At 36.4% G+C, this 22677-nt stretch overlaps 1 protein-coding gene across 4 annotated transcripts in view; it reads left to right on the top strand.

Moving 5' to 3' along the window:
* Positions 1–22677, top strand: part of SEMA3A (semaphorin 3A) — a 322318-nt gene that overhangs the window by 279358 nt on the left and 20283 nt on the right. For all 4 annotated transcript variants that reach the window (XM_030961129.1, XM_030961130.1, XM_030961132.1 and 1 more), the window contains 7 exons: positions 5131–5273; positions 6389–6503; positions 6601–6670; positions 7723–7867; positions 13618–13837; positions 18729–18820; positions 21545–21586. In XM_030961129.1, coding sequence (XP_030816989.1) covers positions 5131–5273; positions 6389–6503; positions 6601–6670; positions 7723–7867; positions 13618–13837; positions 18729–18820; positions 21545–21586 — 827 coding nt within the window. The remainder of the gene's footprint in view (positions 1–5130; positions 5274–6388; positions 6504–6600; positions 6671–7722; positions 7868–13617; positions 13838–18728; positions 18821–21544; positions 21587–22677) is intronic.

Here is a 22677-nt window from a genome sequence, read left to right as displayed (position 1 = left end):
TTGGTTCTTGTCAAGTGATGAAAAGATGACCCCAGCTTCTGTTCCTTCAGCTTACTCAATCTTGACAGCTAAAGGTAATTTCTGTGCCTTCAAGTTTATAGATCTTCATTAAAATGCTAATACAATTCACTTAGAAAGCCAATTTCTGACTTTTATTGTTTCCTGCTCTTGGGTGCGTGTGTGTATTTGTGTGGTTATTGTTGCTAAAGAGTAACATTTGTTAAAGAACCAGTGCAGATCGATTTACCTTCGCTTTTCCTCAACCTGAAATGCTGAGACAGGCAAAACATGTTTCCATTACTTAAATAAGCAAACAATGGCAAATAAATCATAAAGGCAGCTGGACCAAGGTGTCGTTTTCATAAAGAGCCAGATTTCTCAGGAAGGACAGTTTAATGGGCTGCTGCCAGAGAAATGTCTGCTGAGCTGGTAATTGCAGGAGGGCACACAAAGGTGTCATGTGGGATCTGAGGAGTAGCACCACAGGCAAGACAACTGGAAAAAGGAGACTGAAAAAGGTGTGGACTTTAATAATTTGCTTCTTAAAGGCTGATTGTTTTAAATAAAAATCTAAGTTTTTATTTTTAGCTTGTTCACTTTGGCTGCAAGATCAGAGAAGTGTTTTTAGCTGTAATTTTATTTTGATCATGTTTGTGCTGTGGCTTTGTTTCTCCTTTGATCATGCTAAAACACGTTTCAGAAATGTTTGTTTGATGTATGCTGTTTTTTAAAGCAGTCTTCTACATTGTCTGCCTGTGTTTTTTAAAAGCAATGAATCATTGCAAAATATTTGCTGTCAAAATTATTTCTTAAATCCATTTTCCCAAAACAAGCTTTCTGGACTTCTAACCAATGGGAAACCGCTTTCAAACAAGAAAGTGTTGAATTGTTGTTGCAGCATTTCTGAGGGCTAAGTGGATTGGAGGCAGTTTTAGGGTTGCAGAATACTCCATAATTCATACTCAGAAATTTGAAGTCATTCCGCCTACCCCCAATAGCTGCAGTGCACTGACTTTTACTATTATTACTGGTGGGTTTGGAATCAAAGTCCTACTTCCCATTCAGTAAAACTTGCTTAAAGTTCATTCCAGCATTTCTTTTGTGGCTGTGTTGTGTTGCATGTATGAAATAGGTCAACCCTGACTGAGTTATTTTAAACTTCCCATGGGGACCCCTTGATACCAAATGTGTTTAAATTTGCAGGGTAGGGCAGGGCAGTCTCGATACTTGAACATACACATTTATGGATGACATTCTTTCTTCTGCTGCATGGGTGAGCAATTAGGAGAGTCAAGGAGAAGTCCCTTATTCCCTCAGCTGTGGATATCTCCCTTCCAACCCTCAAAGAGGGGCAGTAAAAAAGTGCTGTGCAGTCCGTGGAGAGGGCTGTGTTGCGTGACTGCTGGCCATCTGGCTGATTGATTCATCAAGACCCTCGGCAGCCAGTAGTGAGCATGGTCTGAAGCCCTGGGGTTGAATGCAAGTGTGCATCAAGCCTCAGGCAAGTCAGACAGCCCCTGTGCTAGTGCAACAATAAAGAACACACTACAGATCACTGGTTCTTAGCTTTATAACCCATGAAATTATCAAGCACTTTTCTCTCCCTCTCCCCACACATGGTATCATGATGTTTCTGTAAGCACTACATTCATTCTAAACAGAAATTAATCTATTTCTATATGCAACAGAACGCATGTAGCCTGCTCTTCATTTATTTGGTTCACTGCATAGACATAAATCTGTTAGATGGAAGAGGGAGAAAAACCCAAGCACCACCAGGTAACAAGAGCAAGGGCCCTATAACATGAAGAACCACTCTTTTATTGACTAAAACATATCGATTTACCTAGATGGAAAAAAATCCAAGGTGTGCTCAGTAAGAAATGATGTTCAAGAAAAACTGTTCCATGGTGTACAATGGATGTGTTTCTAATATGAGGTTGTGTGACTACTTCATTTGCAGGGATGTAGTTAGGATTATTAATCACTCATTGAAAATCTGAATCCATCTCTGATGAGCACTGGTAAGAAGTGTATGCAAAGCACACTCACTTGTGCTCTAACTGTGGCATTAGATTTATCTGCCTGCCTCACGACCCTCTTCTCTGCTGGCGCTCTGACAGAATCATTTAAAATACATATTTTCAATTTATTCAACTATTTTTCTATCATTGTTGTGTTAGTGCTTTAATACTAAACTGTCTTACTATTTCTGGTTCACTTGCAAAATTATGAGAGGGAAAGAAAAGAATAATAATATGCTAACCGAGGGCAAGTTTACATAACCAGTGCTATATCAGCAATATTTTTGACTCAAAATGGGGCTCCCCACAGTATCTTCATAGGCCAATGTAAAGTTAGATTTTTGACACCTGATAATATAGTGATTTATTTTAGAACTTGATCTCTTGTGATTTATAAAACCCATTGTGCTAGAAACAAATCATTCAACCATTTGGGAATGTGTTTAGGTTTTGGTTGAATATTTTTTTACCCTTTTTCATTAAGCCCTTAAGGATGTAAAAACAACATATTCAGAAAAGAGGTTCTCCAGATCCAGTAGCCAAGAACAGTGTCTTCCAATGGGTATCCTCTTTCTCTGATAGATCCTTCCCCAGTCTGCAGTGCAGAAATTTTCAAGCTGTAGCCCTTATTTCTTGAGATTCAAGTTGCATGCAAAGCCCTAGTATATCACATAAAAAATAGTTGAGATATTTTTTATCTTGGGTCTCGTGTCAGTGTAACTTGAAAGCTATTAAATGCATGCTAGAAAGAAAGGAAGGACATTTAATAGCTTGCATTACTAGGGTTTGGGGTGGAGAGCTTAAGATCTCAGATTTTTCATGTTCTCAGATGTCTAAAGGTGTTTGTTTTAAGAGACAATGGGTGGTAGACGCAGTTTCACAGAGATCTGTTTTGTGGCCTGTGTTGTTCAACACGTTCATAAATAGCCTGAAATAGAGGTTGAATGAGAGGTTGTTTTTTTTCACATGAACCTAAGTTATTCAGCAGAGTGAGACAAAGGAAGACTGTGAAGGATCACAAAAGGATCTTAATGCAACTGGGTAGCTAAGTAATCAAATGACAAATAAAATTATTTTTGATGAATGATGTAGTGATAAACCATGGGGAAAACCATGAGGAGAGCATGTCTATCTTCGCATATAAAAGAATGGGCTATGGGCAGAGTACCACCAATGAAGAGTGAGGTTCTGGGGATATGGCACATAAATTCCATGACAATTTCAGATTACTGTTTAGGAGCTGTCAAATCCATATTAACTGCTAGAAATTAATAGGGAAAAAAAAAAAAAAAAAAACTGCAACAGAGAATTCAGCAAAGGGAATTGCTCCAGCCCTTGTTAAAGAGCATAGTTCATCCACATCTTGATTACTGAGCATTTTTCCAATACAGGAATTAAGATGAACCAAATGAAGTTATTGAGATCAATGTTCAAAACAAAAATCAGAAGTAAATTTTAGTTCATTACATTATGTAGGTGAGGAACAAATTCCAAAAGGACGTGCTGAATTCTGGAAATGTGCATGGGCTCAAGAAGAAACTGGACAGATAACTGGATTAGAAGTCTTTTGAGAGTTAACTAAGGACACAGAAGCAGCAAAGCTCAGGGAATCAGCTACACTGAAAACAGTTGAAGGAAGGGACTTTCTTCTTGGGGAGTATTATTTGTAATCACCATATTCTTTCTTGTCTCAAATAATTACTTCTGGACAATCTTGGTGGTTGTGTATTGATCTAAGTAAACTTTGGTCTGAGCCAGTAAGGTCATCCTTCTGTACTTATATATAAATATATACACATAGGCACCTACACACAGAAATACATGAGAATATATACATATATATACACACAGAGTACATGATAATACACACAAAATTATGCTGTATATACTCATATAGTATAAATATCTAAACTTCTAAACTTCTGTGTGCATAACTTGTCAATGTGTCTTAAAAACACTGCCATCCTTAATAAGGCAATGGGTTGCACAGGCCAGCTAGAGCAACCTGGCAAAACATAGCAAAGTTCATTATTTCCATGACTATCTGGCAATAAATATACACTGAAAAGATGTTAATACAGACACTAAAATAGCTTACAATTTCACATAGGAACAGGACTCTGAGTAGTTAAATATAGTTCTTCTACAGTTAATTATCCCAGCAGGATGTAGAATGGTTATAAAACAGATTGGTAAATCTGTTGGATATGCCTTCTTTTTCCAAATATAGTGAAAGATACCAGCTGAAGTATCTCTGTAAAATACAGAGATGAGCCAGATGCACCGCTGGTATGAATTTATTGATATGAATTCTATAAAATTCTCTCTGCCAAAACTTCTTTACAGTATTTTTTATGTAGCTCATCAGTATGTCCACGTTATATGTATTTTCGCTTGTTGATGTATCTTTTTTGCCACCCAATAAAGTTGTCACTCTAATCGTTAAGAAATAAAGTTTATGTATGTAAAAATAATACTTTACAAAAATGGCAAGATAAGGTATTTCAACAACTTGAATAGAAATTCTAAAATATATTTCTCTTTTGAAAAGAAGACAAAAATTTAGGAATTTGGGGTATCATGTGAAGGTAATAGCAGTCAAAATGTGGTTTTCAACTTAACTTTTTTTAACAGTAATGCACAAACAATTTTCTAGGTGTATTTTTTTTTAATTGCTAAAATGAGAATTTTACATTTGTCTCCATAATTCTTTCATTTTAATTGTTACTTATACAGAAAGATTACCTGAAGTCCAGACATCCAAAGAAGAAGAAAAATGTCAGTAATAAATACATGGAATTATGAAACCATGCTGTAATGTTATACAAACATTTGTAAAGAGATTTCATAAACACTTAATTGCTCCAATAATAAAGTTAAGATTTGTTCATTAAATACCTGTAGCAAACACCTCTCTGTATTAAAGATAAGAGGAATGTAAATGCCTGTCACACATTAGCAGGTGATGATGTACCTAATATAGAAATATTTACCATGGGATGCAATGACTGGGTCTTGGGAAGAAAAATGACATTTTGTTTATGTTAGGAAGATAAATGATCCAGTTTATGCAGTAGTAATGTACACAATGGCATTGTCTTCTCAGATCCCAGATTTGTCAGTGCCCACTTGATACCAGAGAGTGACAATCCAGAAGATGACAAGATCTACTTCTTCTTCCGTGAAAACGCAATTGATGGAGAGCACACTGGAAAAGCCACTCATGCCAGAATAGGGCAGATCTGCAAGGTCAGATGATGAATTCTTGGTGTGATACTGAATGCACTTGCAAGCAATTTTAGAAACTGAGTTTTCTCGCTTGTGAACTATTCAGTATTAACATTGGAATTGACTCTTGGGTCATCCCAAGACAAAAATAGTGTGGGGATGACATACAGAAATCAATACCATTCAATTCTTTTTTTGGGAGGAAACTTCACAAACTATGATGTTTGGTTTAAAAAGTTGTAGGTATCTTCTGAGGCTTAGAAAGTGTCTGCAAAAGAAAGTCTTTTTACAGGAAATGTGATACTTCCAGGTAGGACAAAACATTTGAAGACTTTGCTTTTTAAGTGTTAATACCTTTCCATTCCCACATTAGTGAAAACCTTTAAAACAGAGGCAAAGGAAGATACAGCAAAATCGTTGTTTAAGGTTAGCTGTAGAAATGGGCAGCCATTCCAAAGATCCCTAGTGACTGCAAGATGAATCATTTGTCCACACTGATAAATGTCCAGATGGTTTTCTGACAGACTTCCAAAAACATTTCTGCTAATGACATTATATTAAAGATGTTGTAGTTTTGGCAACTGTGGTGTTTACAGTAAAATTTTCTGTTAATCCATAAGCACAACTTCAATTTACCTCCTTGAATTCAGAAGTTCCTACTTTTAAACCAGTTATCCCACAAGTATGACGTCCTCACGGCCCTTGATCCCACTGTTCTGGCATTTTTGTCTACTTTGTTCCATTGCAAGTTTCAGTTCTACTTTATTGCTACCCAGTTAAGCATAATAAACATCCTCAGCTTTTCCAGGACATGGTAGACTGGGAGCTTTGGAGCAAGATATTCTGCCAATTTCTTTTTTCCTGGTGTTGAATATAAATAAAGTTATATAAAGAGATTTGAGGGTTTCTGTTTTTAAATTACGGACTAGTATGAAACATGACACAATCAATGTAAAATAAAAATAATTCCAATTTTGTGTCTTTGCAACATAATGTTGCTTGTGTACGTAGAGGGTGAATTCTTCTCTCTTGTTTTCCCTAAATGTCATCTTATTTACTATATTTTATCTGTACTCTGTTGATACTTGAAACAAAGACTGTTGCTAAATATTAATGCAAAAAACTTCTGTTATCAGAATGACTTTGGTGGACACAGGAGCCTTGTTAACAAATGGACAACTTTCCTCAAAGCACGTCTGATTTGTTCTGTGCCAGGACCCAATGGCATTGACACACACTTTGATGAACTACGTAAGTGGCAGAAATGGCTGGAATATAGAAATGTCTTCAGGTATTACCTGCATGAATTTAACCTGATTTTCTTTTCTTTTTCTTGTTGTCGCTACAGAGGATGTGTTCCTAATGAACTCAAAAGACCCTAAAAATCCAATAGTCTACGGAGTGTTTACAACTTCCAGGTACAGAGCATATCATTTTCTTACGTGGAAACTTGGGTGGCTGCTTGTTTTAGAGAGGTCTCTTTGTTAAAAGTGTTTTTAAAAACACAAAATTTCCTTAACCTTTGAACTGAGAAGTCAATGTCAGTAAGAAGTAATGAATTAGGTTTCTTTCTTATGAGCGATGTACATCATCACCCTGAAGCTAGCAAACACAAAGACTATCAGTTTCTCAGGCTGTTCTTGCCATTGAATTGGCTTTTTATAGCAGGGATCAGCATTTGTAGCCCTTTCCACACAGATTTGGAAAATGAATGCAAGCATAAATAAACTTGTTTGGGGGCAGTGTAAAATAGGAAAGCTGTGGAGTGAGAAATTGGCTAGTCAAGGAGATATTAATAAAAAATATTGCTGAAATCTGGAAAGTCAAATGATCTCTCAAAAGTTCTGTTATTGAATCACATATAACTGTGACTTGAATGTTTTTGTTACATTGTGCTTTCACCAAGAACAAAATATACTTTTAGCTTTGGCCTGAGGAGGGTTTGCAGTACTGGTTGTAATGCCACATTTATCTGTGAAGAAAAAAAAAGTTTTAGTTTCTAAACAGAAAGAATGTTTTTAGTGATACCAGGCATAGAAGAGGGAGATTTACAAGTCCTTACTGTCTTCTGTAAAAAATTTGAGGGTAAGAAACAACACTGAAGTTTGTGTTTGTGCTGCCCAAATGATGGAAGAGACTGTAAAAAAAATAGAAAAATGTACAGTGTAGGAAAAAATTGAATAGTTCTCTAGGGAAAGCCTTACTGAAATTTACTCAAATTTGGGCTTTGGCCTTCTGGGGACAAGATGTTTTAAATAGTGAAATAGCAGCCATCGCTAAGGAAAATGTCTGGGAGATCATATCAGTTTTGCTGAACTTTCACAGGAGGTGAGTGAGGATTGCTCTGAGAGCATGTCGGAGGTTTGATAATCATCACATGCAATAAATTAGAAATCATCAAGCTGCTAGTCCCATAGCTCTAGCACTTGATTAAAGAAACTGATTTGATTTCTTTTCCCCTCATTTTCAGTAATATCTTCAAGGGATCAGCAGTGTGTATGTACAGCATGACTGATGTCAGGAGGGTGTTTCTTGGTCCCTACGCCCACCGAGATGGCCCCAACTACCAGTGGGTTCCCTACCAAGGGCGAGTGCCGTACCCACGGCCAGGAACTGTGAGTACCCCAAGACATCTGAACTGGGAAAACTGTGGAAAACATTTTCACACGTGACATGGTCCTTGAGCTGAGATCCAGGAAAGAAACTGACACAAATAACGAAATAGATAGAGTGGCAGAAGGGAAAGCTAACAGTTCCTCCAGGTCCAGAATGTACTGATTTTCTTGTAACATATGAAACTGCAGTAACAACTTCCCTTGGATTTTAATTTTGGCATTCATGTTAACAACTTCAAAAGAAGTTTTGGTAATGGCTGGAGAATTTTACTGAAAGTCAAGTGTTTCATAAATTATATTGCATTATCCTTTCCTTGGAATTAGGTTTTTTCCCCAAGTATTGGCTGACTGAGCCATTCTTCATAAAAATGAATGGAAAACAGAGGATTTGCCTTGCTGTTAGGAACTTTCATTCAACATTAAATCTAGGACAGTAAAACAGATATTTCTGCAACAGATGACAGAGTGACTACCATAGTTTCTAACTTCCACTGGGAATTTTAAAAAATATCTGGTTTTACCTGATTCTCTGTTTTTGGTTTATAAATGAGTCAAATATCAATCCATATAAGACATCCTTATTTCAACTGATATTATCATGTTCTAGAAAAATTGCCTCTGAAATTTCTAGTAGTCTAAAAAGATGGGACATTTATGAAACAAGCAATAACTGTATACATTGGGCTTGCTTCTTAGCTTGTGTTAATCAGCTTGGCCCATTTATTGTTGAGAACTGTCATTGCAGAAGATTACATATATATCTACACTTGTATACATAAAAATGTATATGTGTAAATAATACATATGTCTACAAGATTCTTCTTAAATATAAGGCACCAAAGAAATAATTTTGAAGGTTAGGAAATAACCTTCCAAAAGGAATAACTTTGCTTCTTTGGTTCATCATATTTTCTACTTTTCTCTGGTATGTTGGAAATTGTCTTTTCAAATCTGATCTTTCAACTGATATATATGCTCATCGGGAAGTAATGAAAATTACTTCCTAAGTAAAAGAAAACAGTGGCTCCCTGACAGCTGGATTCCTCAGCACTCCTCACTCCTTTGCTGTGACTAAAAGAATTTCTAATTTTTTCCAGAGTTAAAATACGAGCTCTGCAGCATAAAAGAGGTTTCATTTCTCATCTGATGGTGAAGCTTTTTTCCCCAATTATTACAGTTAATTCTGTTATGTCAGGGAGTTGGAACTTTTTTTAAAGTTCTATTGTGTTACAACGCTAGAAAATGTGAATGAGTAGATATTTTTGGTATTTCTTGTTAGCTCTTCTCACCTTTTCAGTTTAACAGACTTAATGCTCATTATTCTGTTCCTTTATACTCCTCTTTGATTGCAGTTTCAATTAACCTTCCTGAACAAAACCAGATACTAGATATTATGTAGAACTATGGAGAAAGGAGAATGTTGCATGTTTTTATTACAGAAGTAGACTGAGATAAAGAACTGACTGCTGCACACAGACTGTTGCATTCATTCCTCTGCAGAGATCAGATGTAGCTCTGTTGAGATTCTAAATACACAACTCAAATATTTTCTCTTGATACTGACAGTTCTGTGTCCTGAGACACAGTTCTGGCCTCAGTTCTGCCTGGGGGTTACTCCACAACTTCTCTGAGGGTCTTGATCTGAGTTGCATATGAAAAAATAATAACTTGGTCAACTTCCCCAGAATAAGCAGAAAAACAAGGGCCAGGACCCAGCCCTTAAGTGGCAAAGTGAGCTAAGACACCAGAGCCTTTGTCAAAGTAAGGAAATGCAGTTAGGTTACAGATACTTCTGTTTCTGGCTACCCTATCCGAATGGAGTTTACCTTTATGATTTCATTGTAAAATGCTTTTATTAAGATTCACAAAAGTGCAAAGATGTTCAGTTTCCACCATAAGCTGTTTTCTTGCCTAAAATCAAATGTAATCCCAAATTTTACAGGTCTGCTTAGCCCCACAGATGTAGTGAAGGAGGCCATGCCACTGTAAATGTTGTTAGAGTGGCTGAGACCAGCAGTTTGTCCAAGCACAATGCCAGGACTCTAATCCTGGGTTCTGCCACTATAAAAAAAAGAGGCGTGCCCTCACAGTTGCTAAAATCATTTTGTTGTATTAATAGAATAAAAACTGAATTTTAAAATGAGGTGCACTTCTGGCTGGAAAGAAGCTTTTTGTTTATAAAGTGATGAGGTTGTGTGTGTTTTCAATGATTTGAAGATCTGTTGAGAATAGAGAAGAAAAAGATTTTTGAAGTTCCTCAGATGTCAGACCTTTGGACTCCTTTTCCAAGAAATGCAGAAAGGGATGGGAGGAAAAAATCTGGTGTTAGAGTAATTCATTTCCAGATTGCACTGCAGTTAAACAGTGCTGAATTATCTCAGGAATTTAATAGGTGAGGTGCCAGTAAACTTCTTGAGCATCTGGTGATTTGCCCAGTATGAGTAAAAGAAAAGGAAAGTAAATGGTTTTTGAAAAACCAGAAAGCTTGGTAAACAATTCTGCATCAACTTCACGTGCAACAAAGAAATTGCAAGATTTTTCCTGTAAGATCTACAGGACTTGGTTTTTGTTCTCTCTTTTTTTTTTTTTTTTTTTTTTTTTTTGTTTTTTTTTTTGTTTTTTTTTGTTTTTTTTAAGTATCTGGGAGAGGCAGGAGGACTTTTGTGTATACCTCATCTTAACTCAGGTAGCTCATCCTGAATTCCTATCTGACTTTCTGTGAATTCAGCTACAGAGCTCAGGTTTTCTCTGCTTCATGGTGCCAAGAGTTATGACCAAAGAGCTTTTTCTTCCTACCAAAATGTAGATACTGATTTGTTCTGTTGGATTCCTTACTGGGCCTAGTCCTGGTAATGCACTTTAAACTTCACATGTAAAGACACAGGGTTACAGTAATTTTTTTATTCTCAGAAAAGCAGGGGATCCAAGGAGTAATAGGAGTCTCAGAATTGAGAGTCTTATTCAAACACAGAATTACGACGCTAATTCTAGTTTTATGAATTTTCTGTGCAAAGTATATCTTAGTCCATAGAATGATAGAATATCCTGAGCTGGAAGGGAACCACAAGGGTCACTGAGTCCAACTTCTGGCTCTGAACAGAGCAGCCCCAAGAGTTACACCCTGTGCCTGAGAACATTGTCCAAATGCTTCCTGAGCTCTGGCACTCTTGGTGCTGTGACCATTTCCCTGGGGAGATTGTTTCATATTGCTGCAAGTAAAATCCTTTGGTAGAAAATGAGCTGGAAAGTAAATATTCAAGCAGTTGAAACACAGCTGAAATTAATTTGCCTAAAATTGAAATGAATGTTCATTTAGTATTTTTTACAGTGTTTGCCCAGCTGCAATTAACAATACTTAGTTCTTGTGTAGTGATTTTTATGCATAGAGTACTTTACAGCTATTATCTAATTAATTGTTATCTAATTAGTCCAAGTAATTAGTATTGAACTGTAGCTAGAATATTAATTGAGATGCAAAGCAAACTTAAAATTTAAGTGTAACATTTGAAACACTATTTTTGAGACAGAGAATGGTTTGGCCAATAATCCTGAAAAGTCCATCTGATTTTCTCTTCATAATATTTTTGTATAAAAGAGCAACAACATATAATAATAAGAAAAAGGTTGAAAAATCTTGAAAAAATAAAATGGATAGCTAATTTGCTTTCTGCTTTCTCTGCTCCGTATGTCTTAATCATATATTCTTCTTCTCTCCTCTCTTACCTTCCATCCAAACAGAATTTGCTTACTAACAAATATGGAATTTGCTTACTAACAAATATGCCCACAAGGAACAATTTACACTTTATATGTCCATGCTGGAAGTGTCCCTTTGCTGAGTACAGCAACTACTCTTTTTGACATTGATTTTTAAATTTCATTTCTGTTGAATTATTAATAATTTGGATCAAGGTGATAGCAAAGACAATCAATTTTTTTCTGTTGAGCATCCTGCAAGGTCTGGATTCTTGCTTAATAAGATCTTGTCCGCTAGGTTTTTAATTTAATTGGAAGTTATTTTATACCTGGATATAAAGGGCCGATTATCTCGGGCATTTTAACACCAGTTGTTTATATTTGAAGGTCAAATACTGGAAAATAATTAATTTCAGCTGGGATTCAGTGTTTTATATGTCTTCAAGAGTTATCTGAACAGATCTGCAGTTGGGGTCACCAAGATCTTTGACAAGTATCTTTGGCCTGGTGTCATTGTGGCTCGTTTCCTTCACCCATTCAACAGTACTAATGTACTGCTGATGCTTATGTCAATGTTACAGGTTCATTAAATACTTACCAATTCTACAGAAGAGATGAGGGCAAGTGGTCGTGATTAGCCACAGAGTGTCCTGATGTGGGATATGTTATAGCTGAAAGTGGAGGAATACTTTTGTGGCTACCGAGACCATGGTCTTACCTCTCCTTTCTTTTCCAGCCTCTTGTTTCTGCTTACAGTGGGAGAACATAAGCTAAAAGTAAGAAGCAGAGCCCTGTGGTTCTCACAGATGAGAGGCAAAGCTGTCTGGCCCACCTCTGGGTATATACAGGGGAAAGGTGACTTTCTTCTGTCTTACATCATGGGACCAGATTCATCCCAATGGGACACCAGCTGTTCCTGCACCAGCTGTGCAGGACAGTCAGGAGTTACTGCAGTTCCTCTCACCTAAGAGTTCATGTGTACAGTATAATGAGTAACACTCAGAGAAGGCTTTCTTTAGAATCAGAGGGGAGAAAAAAAAGATACATTTAAGACATGACTCACTAGATTTGATTTAGTGTAACAGGATCCACATTATCAGGACTACATGGAGGACACAGAGTTGTTGAGACAAGCAGGGGTTTGAAAAGTCAGTAGAACAGGGCATTGTCCCAGGATTTAAGGATTTGGTTCCTCACATAGCAATTTGGATTTCCAGTGAATTTCTGAAGACAATACTTTGAAACAAAGATGATGGCTTGACAGATGAGTAATGAGATGATTGACTCTCACAATTAAGAGATAAATATTATGTATATATGTGACGAGAAATTTTATAGACTTACAGTTATGTTTTACCCCCACCTTGCATTGTTATCAGTGGGTGGCTTGGGTTCAGGACATTTGGGTGGGTTGGCTTGTTACTATGGCAACATCTGACCTCCAATCAAGATTTAAGGAAGTAAACTCCACCACTGGAGAGTAAAGGATGTACAGAACTTTTGGAGGGGCTAAAGGGTTAAAAGGTCAACATCCACTGTGTGGATAAGCACATGGTGGCAAAGATCCTCTGCCCCCAGAGCCGTAATATTTTCTCTATTCAGTCTTCTGTTGTATTTTTGATAAGGTTTTAATAAACCTTTCAAATTTTTTGGAAGTGAATATAATTTCTCACAATAGCATAATTAATTAATTTTGTGTATACATAATCAAATTGAATTGCTTGCCTTGTATTAAATGTTGAATTAAATAAATATTTAGATATTTCAGGATTTCTTCCTTCTGACAATTAAAGACTAATACTAATCACAACTGGACTTAAAAGCCTTTTGCACTGAAAAGGAATAAGAAAAGTGTTGTGTGAGGATCATTTGCATACTGTTAACCATATTGGTTTAAATCCAAAATAAATTAAAAAATAGAGACTATGAGTGACAGAATTAACTTTCACTGTCTGCCACAAAACACTTAGATTCCCTGACATATTTAATTATAGACTGTCGTAGATGGGATGATAAATAATAAAATGTAAAACATTTCTTTTTTTTTTCCCTAGTGTCCCAGTAAAACATTTGGAGGTTTTGATTCCACCAAGGACCTTCCTGATGAAGTTATCACATTTGCCAGAAGCCATCCTGCCATGTACAACCCAGTATTCCCCATCAACAACCGTCCCATCATGATCAAAACAGACGTGGATTACCAGTTCACACAGATCGTGGTAGATCGGGTAGATGCAGAAGATGGACAGTATGATGTGATGTTCATTGGCACAGGTGAGAGGTCTTGCATCTACACTGCAATGCTCCTCCAGGATTGATGGAAACCTAGAGCAGATAAAAATTCATACTCTGGAAGACAGAACATTGACTGAAGAACAGTGTAAACATGTGAAAATTTGGGGCAGGACTCAAAACTATGCACATGGGGAGGTCTTTGTTACAAACATCCAATGTTACAGGTTCAGGCCACAGCCTGCACAGCTTAATTCTTTAGGAGCTTTGCCATCTGGATTAAGATCAAACCACCCTCTTTCCAACTACTGCTATTAGGGATTTTTATTAGAAATGTCTTGCCTTATTAATTATAATTTAGTATTAAAATGAGGGGTTTGAGGTACCCATTTTGAAGTGCAGCATAAAAAGTATTAACGTGAATGAGGCAAATATCCAGGTATGGTAAAAGTCCTTTGTGCCTTTCAGGTATTTCAAGTATTGCCTTAAGATGCTCAGCCCTTCAACCAAGAGGTTGCATCATTTTACTTAAGATGAAGATATCTGGCACAAGTGTAGTGTTTTCAGAAGAGCTGGTATTCAAAAAAAAAGATGATGTCCTTTCCAAAGAATTTTCAGAATCATACAGCTTAGGCGTCTTAGAGAAGTGTAAATATGGACTCAGAAAAGACATTTTTTCTAGAAAGGTAATAATTAGAAAGAGTGTCCAAAAAGTAGCTGATAGGCATTTTCCTAAATTCAGTGCTTTCAAAACTCTGCTGAGTAGCAATTGGATCTCGTTGATCTGTTTCTTTACCTGCGAAAGTTTTACATTAATTGGCTGATGCTTCAGTTTTGTTGAATAAAAGTATTTTAAACTTTTACTGAACATAATTACTAGTAATTACACATTGGCATCGTGAAGCCAAACCAAATCAAACCCTACTGCTTCTTTTCGGTGTTGGACCAAAAAAATACTTCTGTGTCTGTCTTATAACAGTCCAACTTTTTACATACTTTAAATGCAGTACTGGTACTCTAAACCTGGGTTCAGATTTCCAAAGCAATAAATGTAAGAACTCTTTCATGTTGATGCCTGAAATGTATTATGAGTAAACTGAGAGCTGGTGAAGCTTTGTGTACCAAACACAGTGCAAGCATAACAATTCAGAACATTAACTGCAAAAAACACAGCTCCGCAGGAAGGGTTAAAGCACTTCAAAGCTGTAAACTGAGTTATTAGATACCAGTGCTACAGTATGTTCTTGCATAAAACACTGACAAGTATTTTCATATGATTTTACACTACATATATATTTTCCATCACACATTAGAGACTTCAGTGTCATCCACAATTCACAGAGTTTGGTGCCTTTCAACAAGTCCTCTATGACCTGATTTGGCCCTCAAAAAATAAATTAGTCACATATATGGTATGATGCTGAGCAAACATAAGGAACTTATTAAGTATATTTCTTGAGAAAAAGAGGTGGCATTTAACTCTCCAAATCTTGGCCTGTGGGCTAAGAAAGATGCATTGGTTTCTGCAAGGGAAAGCAAAAAGTTCTTCCAGAAATTCACTGTACTTTCCTCAAGACTGCTGTTAGAGTAAGATGGAAAGTAAGACAGAAGTTTCTATCTGTTTCAGGCAGTGCAGGAAGATTTGCTTGAAACTGAGCTACAGCTTCTAGGTAGTTATCATTGCATACACTGGTTATTTAGTTATTATGTCTGGAAGTTCTTAGGTAAATCAGTCAGGCAAGATCTCCCTCAAAAAGAACCTAAATGATAATTTTTACCTCTGAGTTTAGGATTTTCGTAAACCACTAATATTCAGGTGTGGAGTAAATGCTCAGGATTCCATCCAATGCTGGTGATAGCCCTGCCCACAGACTATAAGAAAAGTGTTGAAACATTATTACTTGCACTTGCCAAAAGATATTTCAGCACTAAAATCCCGTCTTTCTAAGTGCAGAGTGTCTTTATTTTTTGAAATACTACTTTTGCCTGTAGAAACCATTTTTCTTCCAGCAGGAGGTCATACCCTCGTGGGACAAGAACAGGCATTACAACACCCATGCCTGGAGCTGGAGCACAGAAGCTGCTTCATGTTCCTCTGAGCTCACTGTCCTTATTGTGGTTTTCAGAATCAGGAAAAGGTGTCTTTCACATGGAGGGGGGAAGGCAAAGAGGCAGCACTGAGGCTCTGCCTACCTTCTGCCAAAGAGCTGCCCTGAGCCAGCTGCTCAGAGTCAGAGGAATCACAAACAGATACACAATCAGCATGAATTACTTCTTCCCAAGCAAAGAACTAACTGGGAAGCAGATTAGGGACTCTGGTCACAGTCCATTTTCCCACTTGGTGATCTGAACCTATGACAAAGCCAGAATTGTGCTCCCGGGGGTGTGACTGGGTTTTTCTCTGCAGGTCTGTCCCATCAGATTAGATAATATTTCTCTGTATTTTCCCATTGCTGTTAGAGCAATCTACAGTATTCCCATGTGCTGCTGAACTGAAGTATGTTAAAGAAATACTTTTTTTTTTCCTTTTCATTGAATAACTGATGATAATTGAACACAACATAATTAATAGCCATCCAGTGTGGTCACATTTTCCGTTCCTGTGGGGAAACCTTGAGCTGAGCAGTTTCTTTCCCACTCTGATTGTACCAGTGTGTTTCACAATGAAAATAAAATCCTATCAGTGTGCTTGAAAGTAATCAGAAAAAACAGGATTTCATGCATATCCTGATGGTCTAATGTTTGGCATCCTTTGGCACAGTTAAAGTGCCTCTGTCAGTAAAGCCAATTAATAACAGTAACCTTATCTTACTAAGCAGAGCCTATTGATCCTAAAGGAGGCGCCTGATTCTGTTTGTGTGAAATTGTTTGAAATACTACTCTAAAACTTGATGTAGAAGTCAGATAAAGCTCCACTTTGGTACCTGTGGCTTGACCAGAGTCTCCACAGTGATTAACTCAGTGTATCTTTGACCTCAGAGGCTTTCTTGAGATCAGGCAATTGTAATTGTTGCAGGAGCCACTTAAAAGTCTGACCTTTTGTTGAAACAACATTATGGGAAACTTGTGTCTGCTCAATGCCCACTCAGTCTGTTTTATGAAAAATCTCCCTTTATTTCTAGGATATGGCATTTAATGGTTTGTGACTGAGGACAGTCCTAGGCCAGCACAGAATAGAGTTGTGACACTTTGCTACACTGTCAGAGTACCCTGTTCTTCACCCCTAAAAATGTATTTTCCTCAAAACCACAGTCATCATATTATCAGGATAATTAAGGAAATTAACTCATCAATTAAATTACAAATACAACTACTGTTAGATTTTCTGTTATTCTGAATTAGAATAGTAGAAATGTGGATTTTTTCTTATTATTTTAAAGTTTATATTGCATGTGTTCTGAAACATTCTCAATATTTCTTGTTCTAAATATAGTCAATCAGTTGCAGTGATCATAATGAAAACCAATACAAACTCACTTATCTAGTATATTTTAGTAGGTTAATTTGAACATTTTTATTTAGATGCCTAAATAAAAAGAAAGATGTGCTTTGCTTTGTTGTTGTTTTAAGAAATAACTAATGCTTTATATTTTTAAAAGAATATATTCATTTGTGGCTAATGAAAGAAAACAGTGATGTACATATTCCAGGGGAAAAGAAATTGCATCTTTCTAAAATTCCAAAAATATGTATCTAGAAACCAACATCTGCTTAAAGGGAAGGAGATGGAAAAAATTAAAAATCTCAGTTCTACAGGATATTCCAGGTTTTCTAGAATACTTAAATACAAAACCATGTAAAGAAGTTAAGTACTAGTATTTTCTTTTTGATTCAATAGCTTTTAAGTCAGTTGCCCTATAAAAACATTTCTAATGCATGTGATTTCTTTGTCTCAGCTTTATGTGCATTTTAGATATAGAAGTAGAGTTGTCATCTTTTTATTCAGAAATTTCAGCAAACACCCACAAACTATATATACTTATAAAATGTATATATATATATATATGCTTTTGTGTAATGGATGGTTAAATTCTTGTTTTAAGAATGTCAACCTTTATAGCTATTTGAGAATTTTATCCGCTTAAAATGCCTTGTGTTTTCCTAAACCATTAAAGTAGTGGGATGTGCAACATGAAGAGGAGTCCTTAGGGACATAGTTATTCTACCTGTGATACATTTACATGGCACTACACTTGGCTGGTTAAAAAGAAAAGTCTTATACAGATTGTTTCCATTTCAGAGAGTCTGCAGTGATGTGTGCCAACCCAGAAATGGTTCTTTGTGTTTTTGTTGTTTCCTGAAAATTGTGCTCGTAGAAACAAAGAAATAAATTACAGATGCAGAAGCTGAATAACAGAGATGGTCTTTAGTCTCAACCATGTTCACAAAGCCAAAGGCTGTGGCTCTGGAATTTCCAGTGCTGGCCTTGTTAATTTCAAGACTTGTTGGAAAGCTCAAAAAATGTAATTTGATATAATACTAAAATGCTGGCACACACCTATTTCTAAACCAAAGGCACAAATTGTATGCTTTTCACCCCTCAGTGAAGAACCAGCATCTTACACACAGAGAAATAGAGATGCCTTAAGGGGCTTATACATCTTAGGTACTTTGTTTGACACAGGGAAGATCGCAGGTACTTAAGAGACCTAACAGCTTCATCATTTCAGTCCTGTCTATTCCTTAATAACTGTAATAGTATGTATTTTTTTTTGTTGCATTTTGATAATTCAAATACATAAATGTTCTACTGAAATTCGTTGTTTTCTGAGGTTATTTTAAATAGCAGTTGTTTTGAATGAGTGCTGAGAGATATGTAGCTTCATAGTCTTTATATGTGAAATAATTATATACTACAAGAAATTCTGGCTGCTACAAAGCAGAAGTATTCATCTTAAGCACCTGAAAACACTTTTTTTTCCTTCTTTTCAAGATATTGGAACAGTTCTTAAAGTGGTTTCAATTCCTAAGGAGACTTGGCACGAATTAGAGGAAGTCTTGCTGGAAGAAATGACAGTCTTTAGGGTAAGTGCAGCTAAATTTCAAGTGTCAGGTTGTAGATTTCTCTGTGGACAGCTGCAAGCTCAACTTCTTGCAGTCTAGCCAAGGAATAGCCTGGCATACCCCTCTAATTAGCTTGTCATTTAGAGACCCCAGTCAAAATAAACCTTGAAACTTTCAGTGTGAGCTGGACGTTAATGATAAAAGAAATGGCATTCTGGGCTCTTGTTCCATGGTTTAAAAAGTAAATTAGTATTTCTGAATCTTAGAGCTGTTGCATGCTGGAGTTAAATATCTACCTGTGTGGGTCTGGAAACAATGCCTGTTTTCTCCCACAGTGATATGCAATATGCAAATTTATAATTGCATCAATTCTCAAAACTATTCAGACTATCAGCATATTGTAACTAGGAAGATGCTTTAGGTAAAACAATGATCTGCCCAGATTTCTTATGCTTAATAATCTGAGGAGCAAAGTGTTTCTATTTTCAAAGGTCACTTTGGGGTCTCATTTTCATGGTTTGACACAAGGCACCATAAACACCCCCTAACTCTAATACTTTTTGGTGAAATCAATCTTCTCCATTTTTCCTGTTTGAGCCACTTAAAAAATACAGCATCCCATAGGCAGCCCTGCAAGGCAGGGCTGAATAAACTTTTCAAACACTTCCCAGACAGAACCCAGGGATGTCTCGTGTTTTGTACACAACAAGGAATCATTTACATTCCCCGCGTTATTCCTTCTGTCAGTGCCGTTTTATGGCACCACTTCCCATCTCCAGGCAGCTGGGGGTGATCCCTGACTGGGAGCACAGGCTTGGTGTGACAGTGTGAAGATGCTGCTGGCACGCTCCAGGAGCCTCTTGTGCTGACAGGGACCATGCCCTGGCCCTGCCGCCATGTCCTTATCAAATTCCATTGCCACCCCTTCACCTTTTTTTTTTTTCTGAGCAGAGACAATCTTGTCTCTGTCAGCCATCTAGCTGAACAGAGCTTCTTGTGGGCATTCCTGCTGTTACTGGTACCAATCTTGCTCAGAAACCTCTGTTCTGAGTGCAAGATACTACTGAAAAACATGTGTCCCTGTTCTTGCAATCCGTGGGGTTTTTTGAGGACAGAAATCTAGGGTGCTTTTTTTTTTCTTTCTTAACATAGAAAGTATGAGAAGAAAACAAGACAAGTTTTTTTTTCCTTTTTATACATGCAAAAGTCATTACATGAACACAGGGCAATTTGGAAATTGTTTGTAATGTAAGAATCTCTTCCCTGAAACAGGTAGAAGTGCCAAGCTAAAGGAGATCAGAAGAACATAAAAGTGAAAGAAGGAAAATAAATTGAATTAATTTTACTTCAGAAAGGTCTTGCAGAAGTAGAACAGTTAATGGCAAATTCAAATTTTAGATTTTTCTTTACATGTGTATTTTTTCATTGCATGAAGGTATTTGGGTGTTCTGATTTACTTGAAAGCTCAATTATCTCTTTAGACATGTATTTAAGCCTTAAAGAGGGCATTAATGTATTTCAGTGGAATTAGCAGAATTTGTGTGTATAAGATATTAATCTTTCAGTAGGGAATTTCGAACAGATTTTACAAGTACCTCATTCAAATGTAAGTTTACTTTAGTTGTAAAGAGTATATGTGCATCATGAACAATGCATTTTGATGTTAATCTGCAATGTGCTGAGTACAATGCTTTTCATTTAAAATTCCACAGAGCTGAAAGTCTTTCATATCTGTTACATTGATAACAAATGCCTCTTTAAACCCCATTTGTGCAATATTTCTCTGAACAGCTGAGCAAACAAACTAATGAGTTCAATTTTCATTCAAATGTTACATTTAATTGATGATTTCTAATATAAGGTCTATTAACCCCTCTATAAGGGTGAGTCCATGCTTACCATCCACTGACCCATATGAAATTCTCTCAGGATAAGCGAGTTGAAAACTATACAAGTATAAAAGCTTAATAAACACTTTATTAATGTACACAACCAAAAGTATGATGATCAAAAGTATGATCAATAGCAGATTTCTAGATGGAATAAATTTCATGCAAAATTGAGTTGCGCACTGTCTAATTATGCCGCTTTTAAAATTAAAATCCATCCAAGAACCTGGACCTAGAAGTTGTAACAGTTGATTAAATGATGGATATTCCAGAGTGCAAAGAACCTCTTGCTCATTTTGTTTGCATGTTCTGAAAATGCATGTAACTTCTTTATAAGTGAATAGTGTGGAGCAGTTAAAAAGATTATACTTGGGATTAAAAATTGTTCTTCTAATTCTCCTGTGAATAAAATTTCACAGGAATGGGGTTTTTACCTCGATATACTTAAAATGAGTTGCTTATTTCAGTGTTATTACCTTTAATAAATACTATCTATGAATTTTCATATAGCCATAATTATTTTTATATTACCTGGGAAGTTCTTGAAATGCAATTTTAGTATTAAGTGTTGATAAAAAATTCAAGATGTGGAACTAGTGACAAAGTGATCACAATTAAACTCTCTTCATAATGGAAAATTAAATATCTACAATCAAGATAGTAATCCAAGGCACACCCAGATACATACATGCATTCTAATTCCTTTACAGCTAGAAATTATTCCACTGCAAATGACAAGGACTATTACTAGGGAGTTTCTAGTTTAATTTCAGGGGTTTTACCTTATGCAAATAGTATTGTACCAGAATTTTTATGTTCATAGCTCATTTTAAATTTTAACTCTATTTCTCCCTAGGAGCCCACGGTTATTTCAGCAATGAAGATTTCCACAAAGCAGGTAATATGTGCACAAATGTTAAATACCTTTCAAATATTTATTGGTCTCTGTCATCTAGAGACAGTAACTTGGCAGTCAGCAGAGACATATTAATTGCAGCAGCAGCATCCCATCTCTTTACATAAACAGCAGTAGTTTCTCAGGAAAATGTGGCGTACAATGGGGAAAGGAAAAGCCTAGTTTGTGTTACTTACTGGTAAGGTGGAAACTAAATGCAAACTAACCAGCTGTCTGGTGGATCTCTAGAAAAAAAACATTTAAAAGTCCACATTATAGAATGTTTCCATGACAGAGAGACTGTTCAAAAGAAGTGGCCGAACTTGGTGACTTTCTTTAATGGGACTAGTTCTAGTCACTGTACAGTAGTCTGGTACAAAATGCAGATGGTGGAAGCAAAGGATGGAAATGCGACATCCTCCTGTCTTTCTGTCCTATGTCCATTCCATTGTGTCATTCGGCTTTAACAAAAGATGAACAGATCTGATGCAGTCCAAATTTTCCATGGCCTTCTGGTTCAGTGATGTGGTTAAGATAAAATTTATATTTCCTATTTTCTGTTGAGTACACAAATAGCAAGCTGCCTAGAGAAAAAAATACGTACTATAAAACGAGACCATAACTAAAATGAACGGGACTTCTTGATGGATAGAGGTGAAGTTTTGTCTGACACTGTAAAGGTGATTCCTGCATTTCTAAGCAAATTTGTGAAGCAGTTGATAAATTATGTGGTTGTGCAAAGAACATTGGTTTGCAGTCCAGGAATGAAGTGAGTATTAGGGGCCTATCTTCCAGTTTTGCCTGGAATTAGGTGGATGGATCCCAGCCACTGTCATTTCCTGTCTCAGGAGTCTGAGACATAAAATGTAGTGTCAAATTTAACTTTTTCTTTTTTTTTTTTTTTTTTCATATATGTGCTCTTCTGGAAGCTAATTTGGTAAATATAGGGAACTTCTTTTTTGTTCATGTCATTGTCAGGAAAGAGGAGATTTGGCGTTACTTTTAGGACTAGGTGCACTAAAAATTGTGCACGTTATAAGTGAAATTTAGTTAATTCTACCTCACTCTATACATTATTAAACAGAAGTTAAATT

Source organism: Camarhynchus parvulus, chromosome 1A (assembly GCF_901933205.1).
Source record: "Camarhynchus parvulus chromosome 1A, STF_HiC, whole genome shotgun sequence".
NCBI classification, from domain to species: domain Eukaryota; kingdom Metazoa; phylum Chordata; class Aves; order Passeriformes; family Thraupidae; genus Camarhynchus; species Camarhynchus parvulus.
The sequence above is the reverse complement of the archived record's forward strand: the minus strand, read 5'-3'. Positions and strand labels throughout refer to the sequence as shown.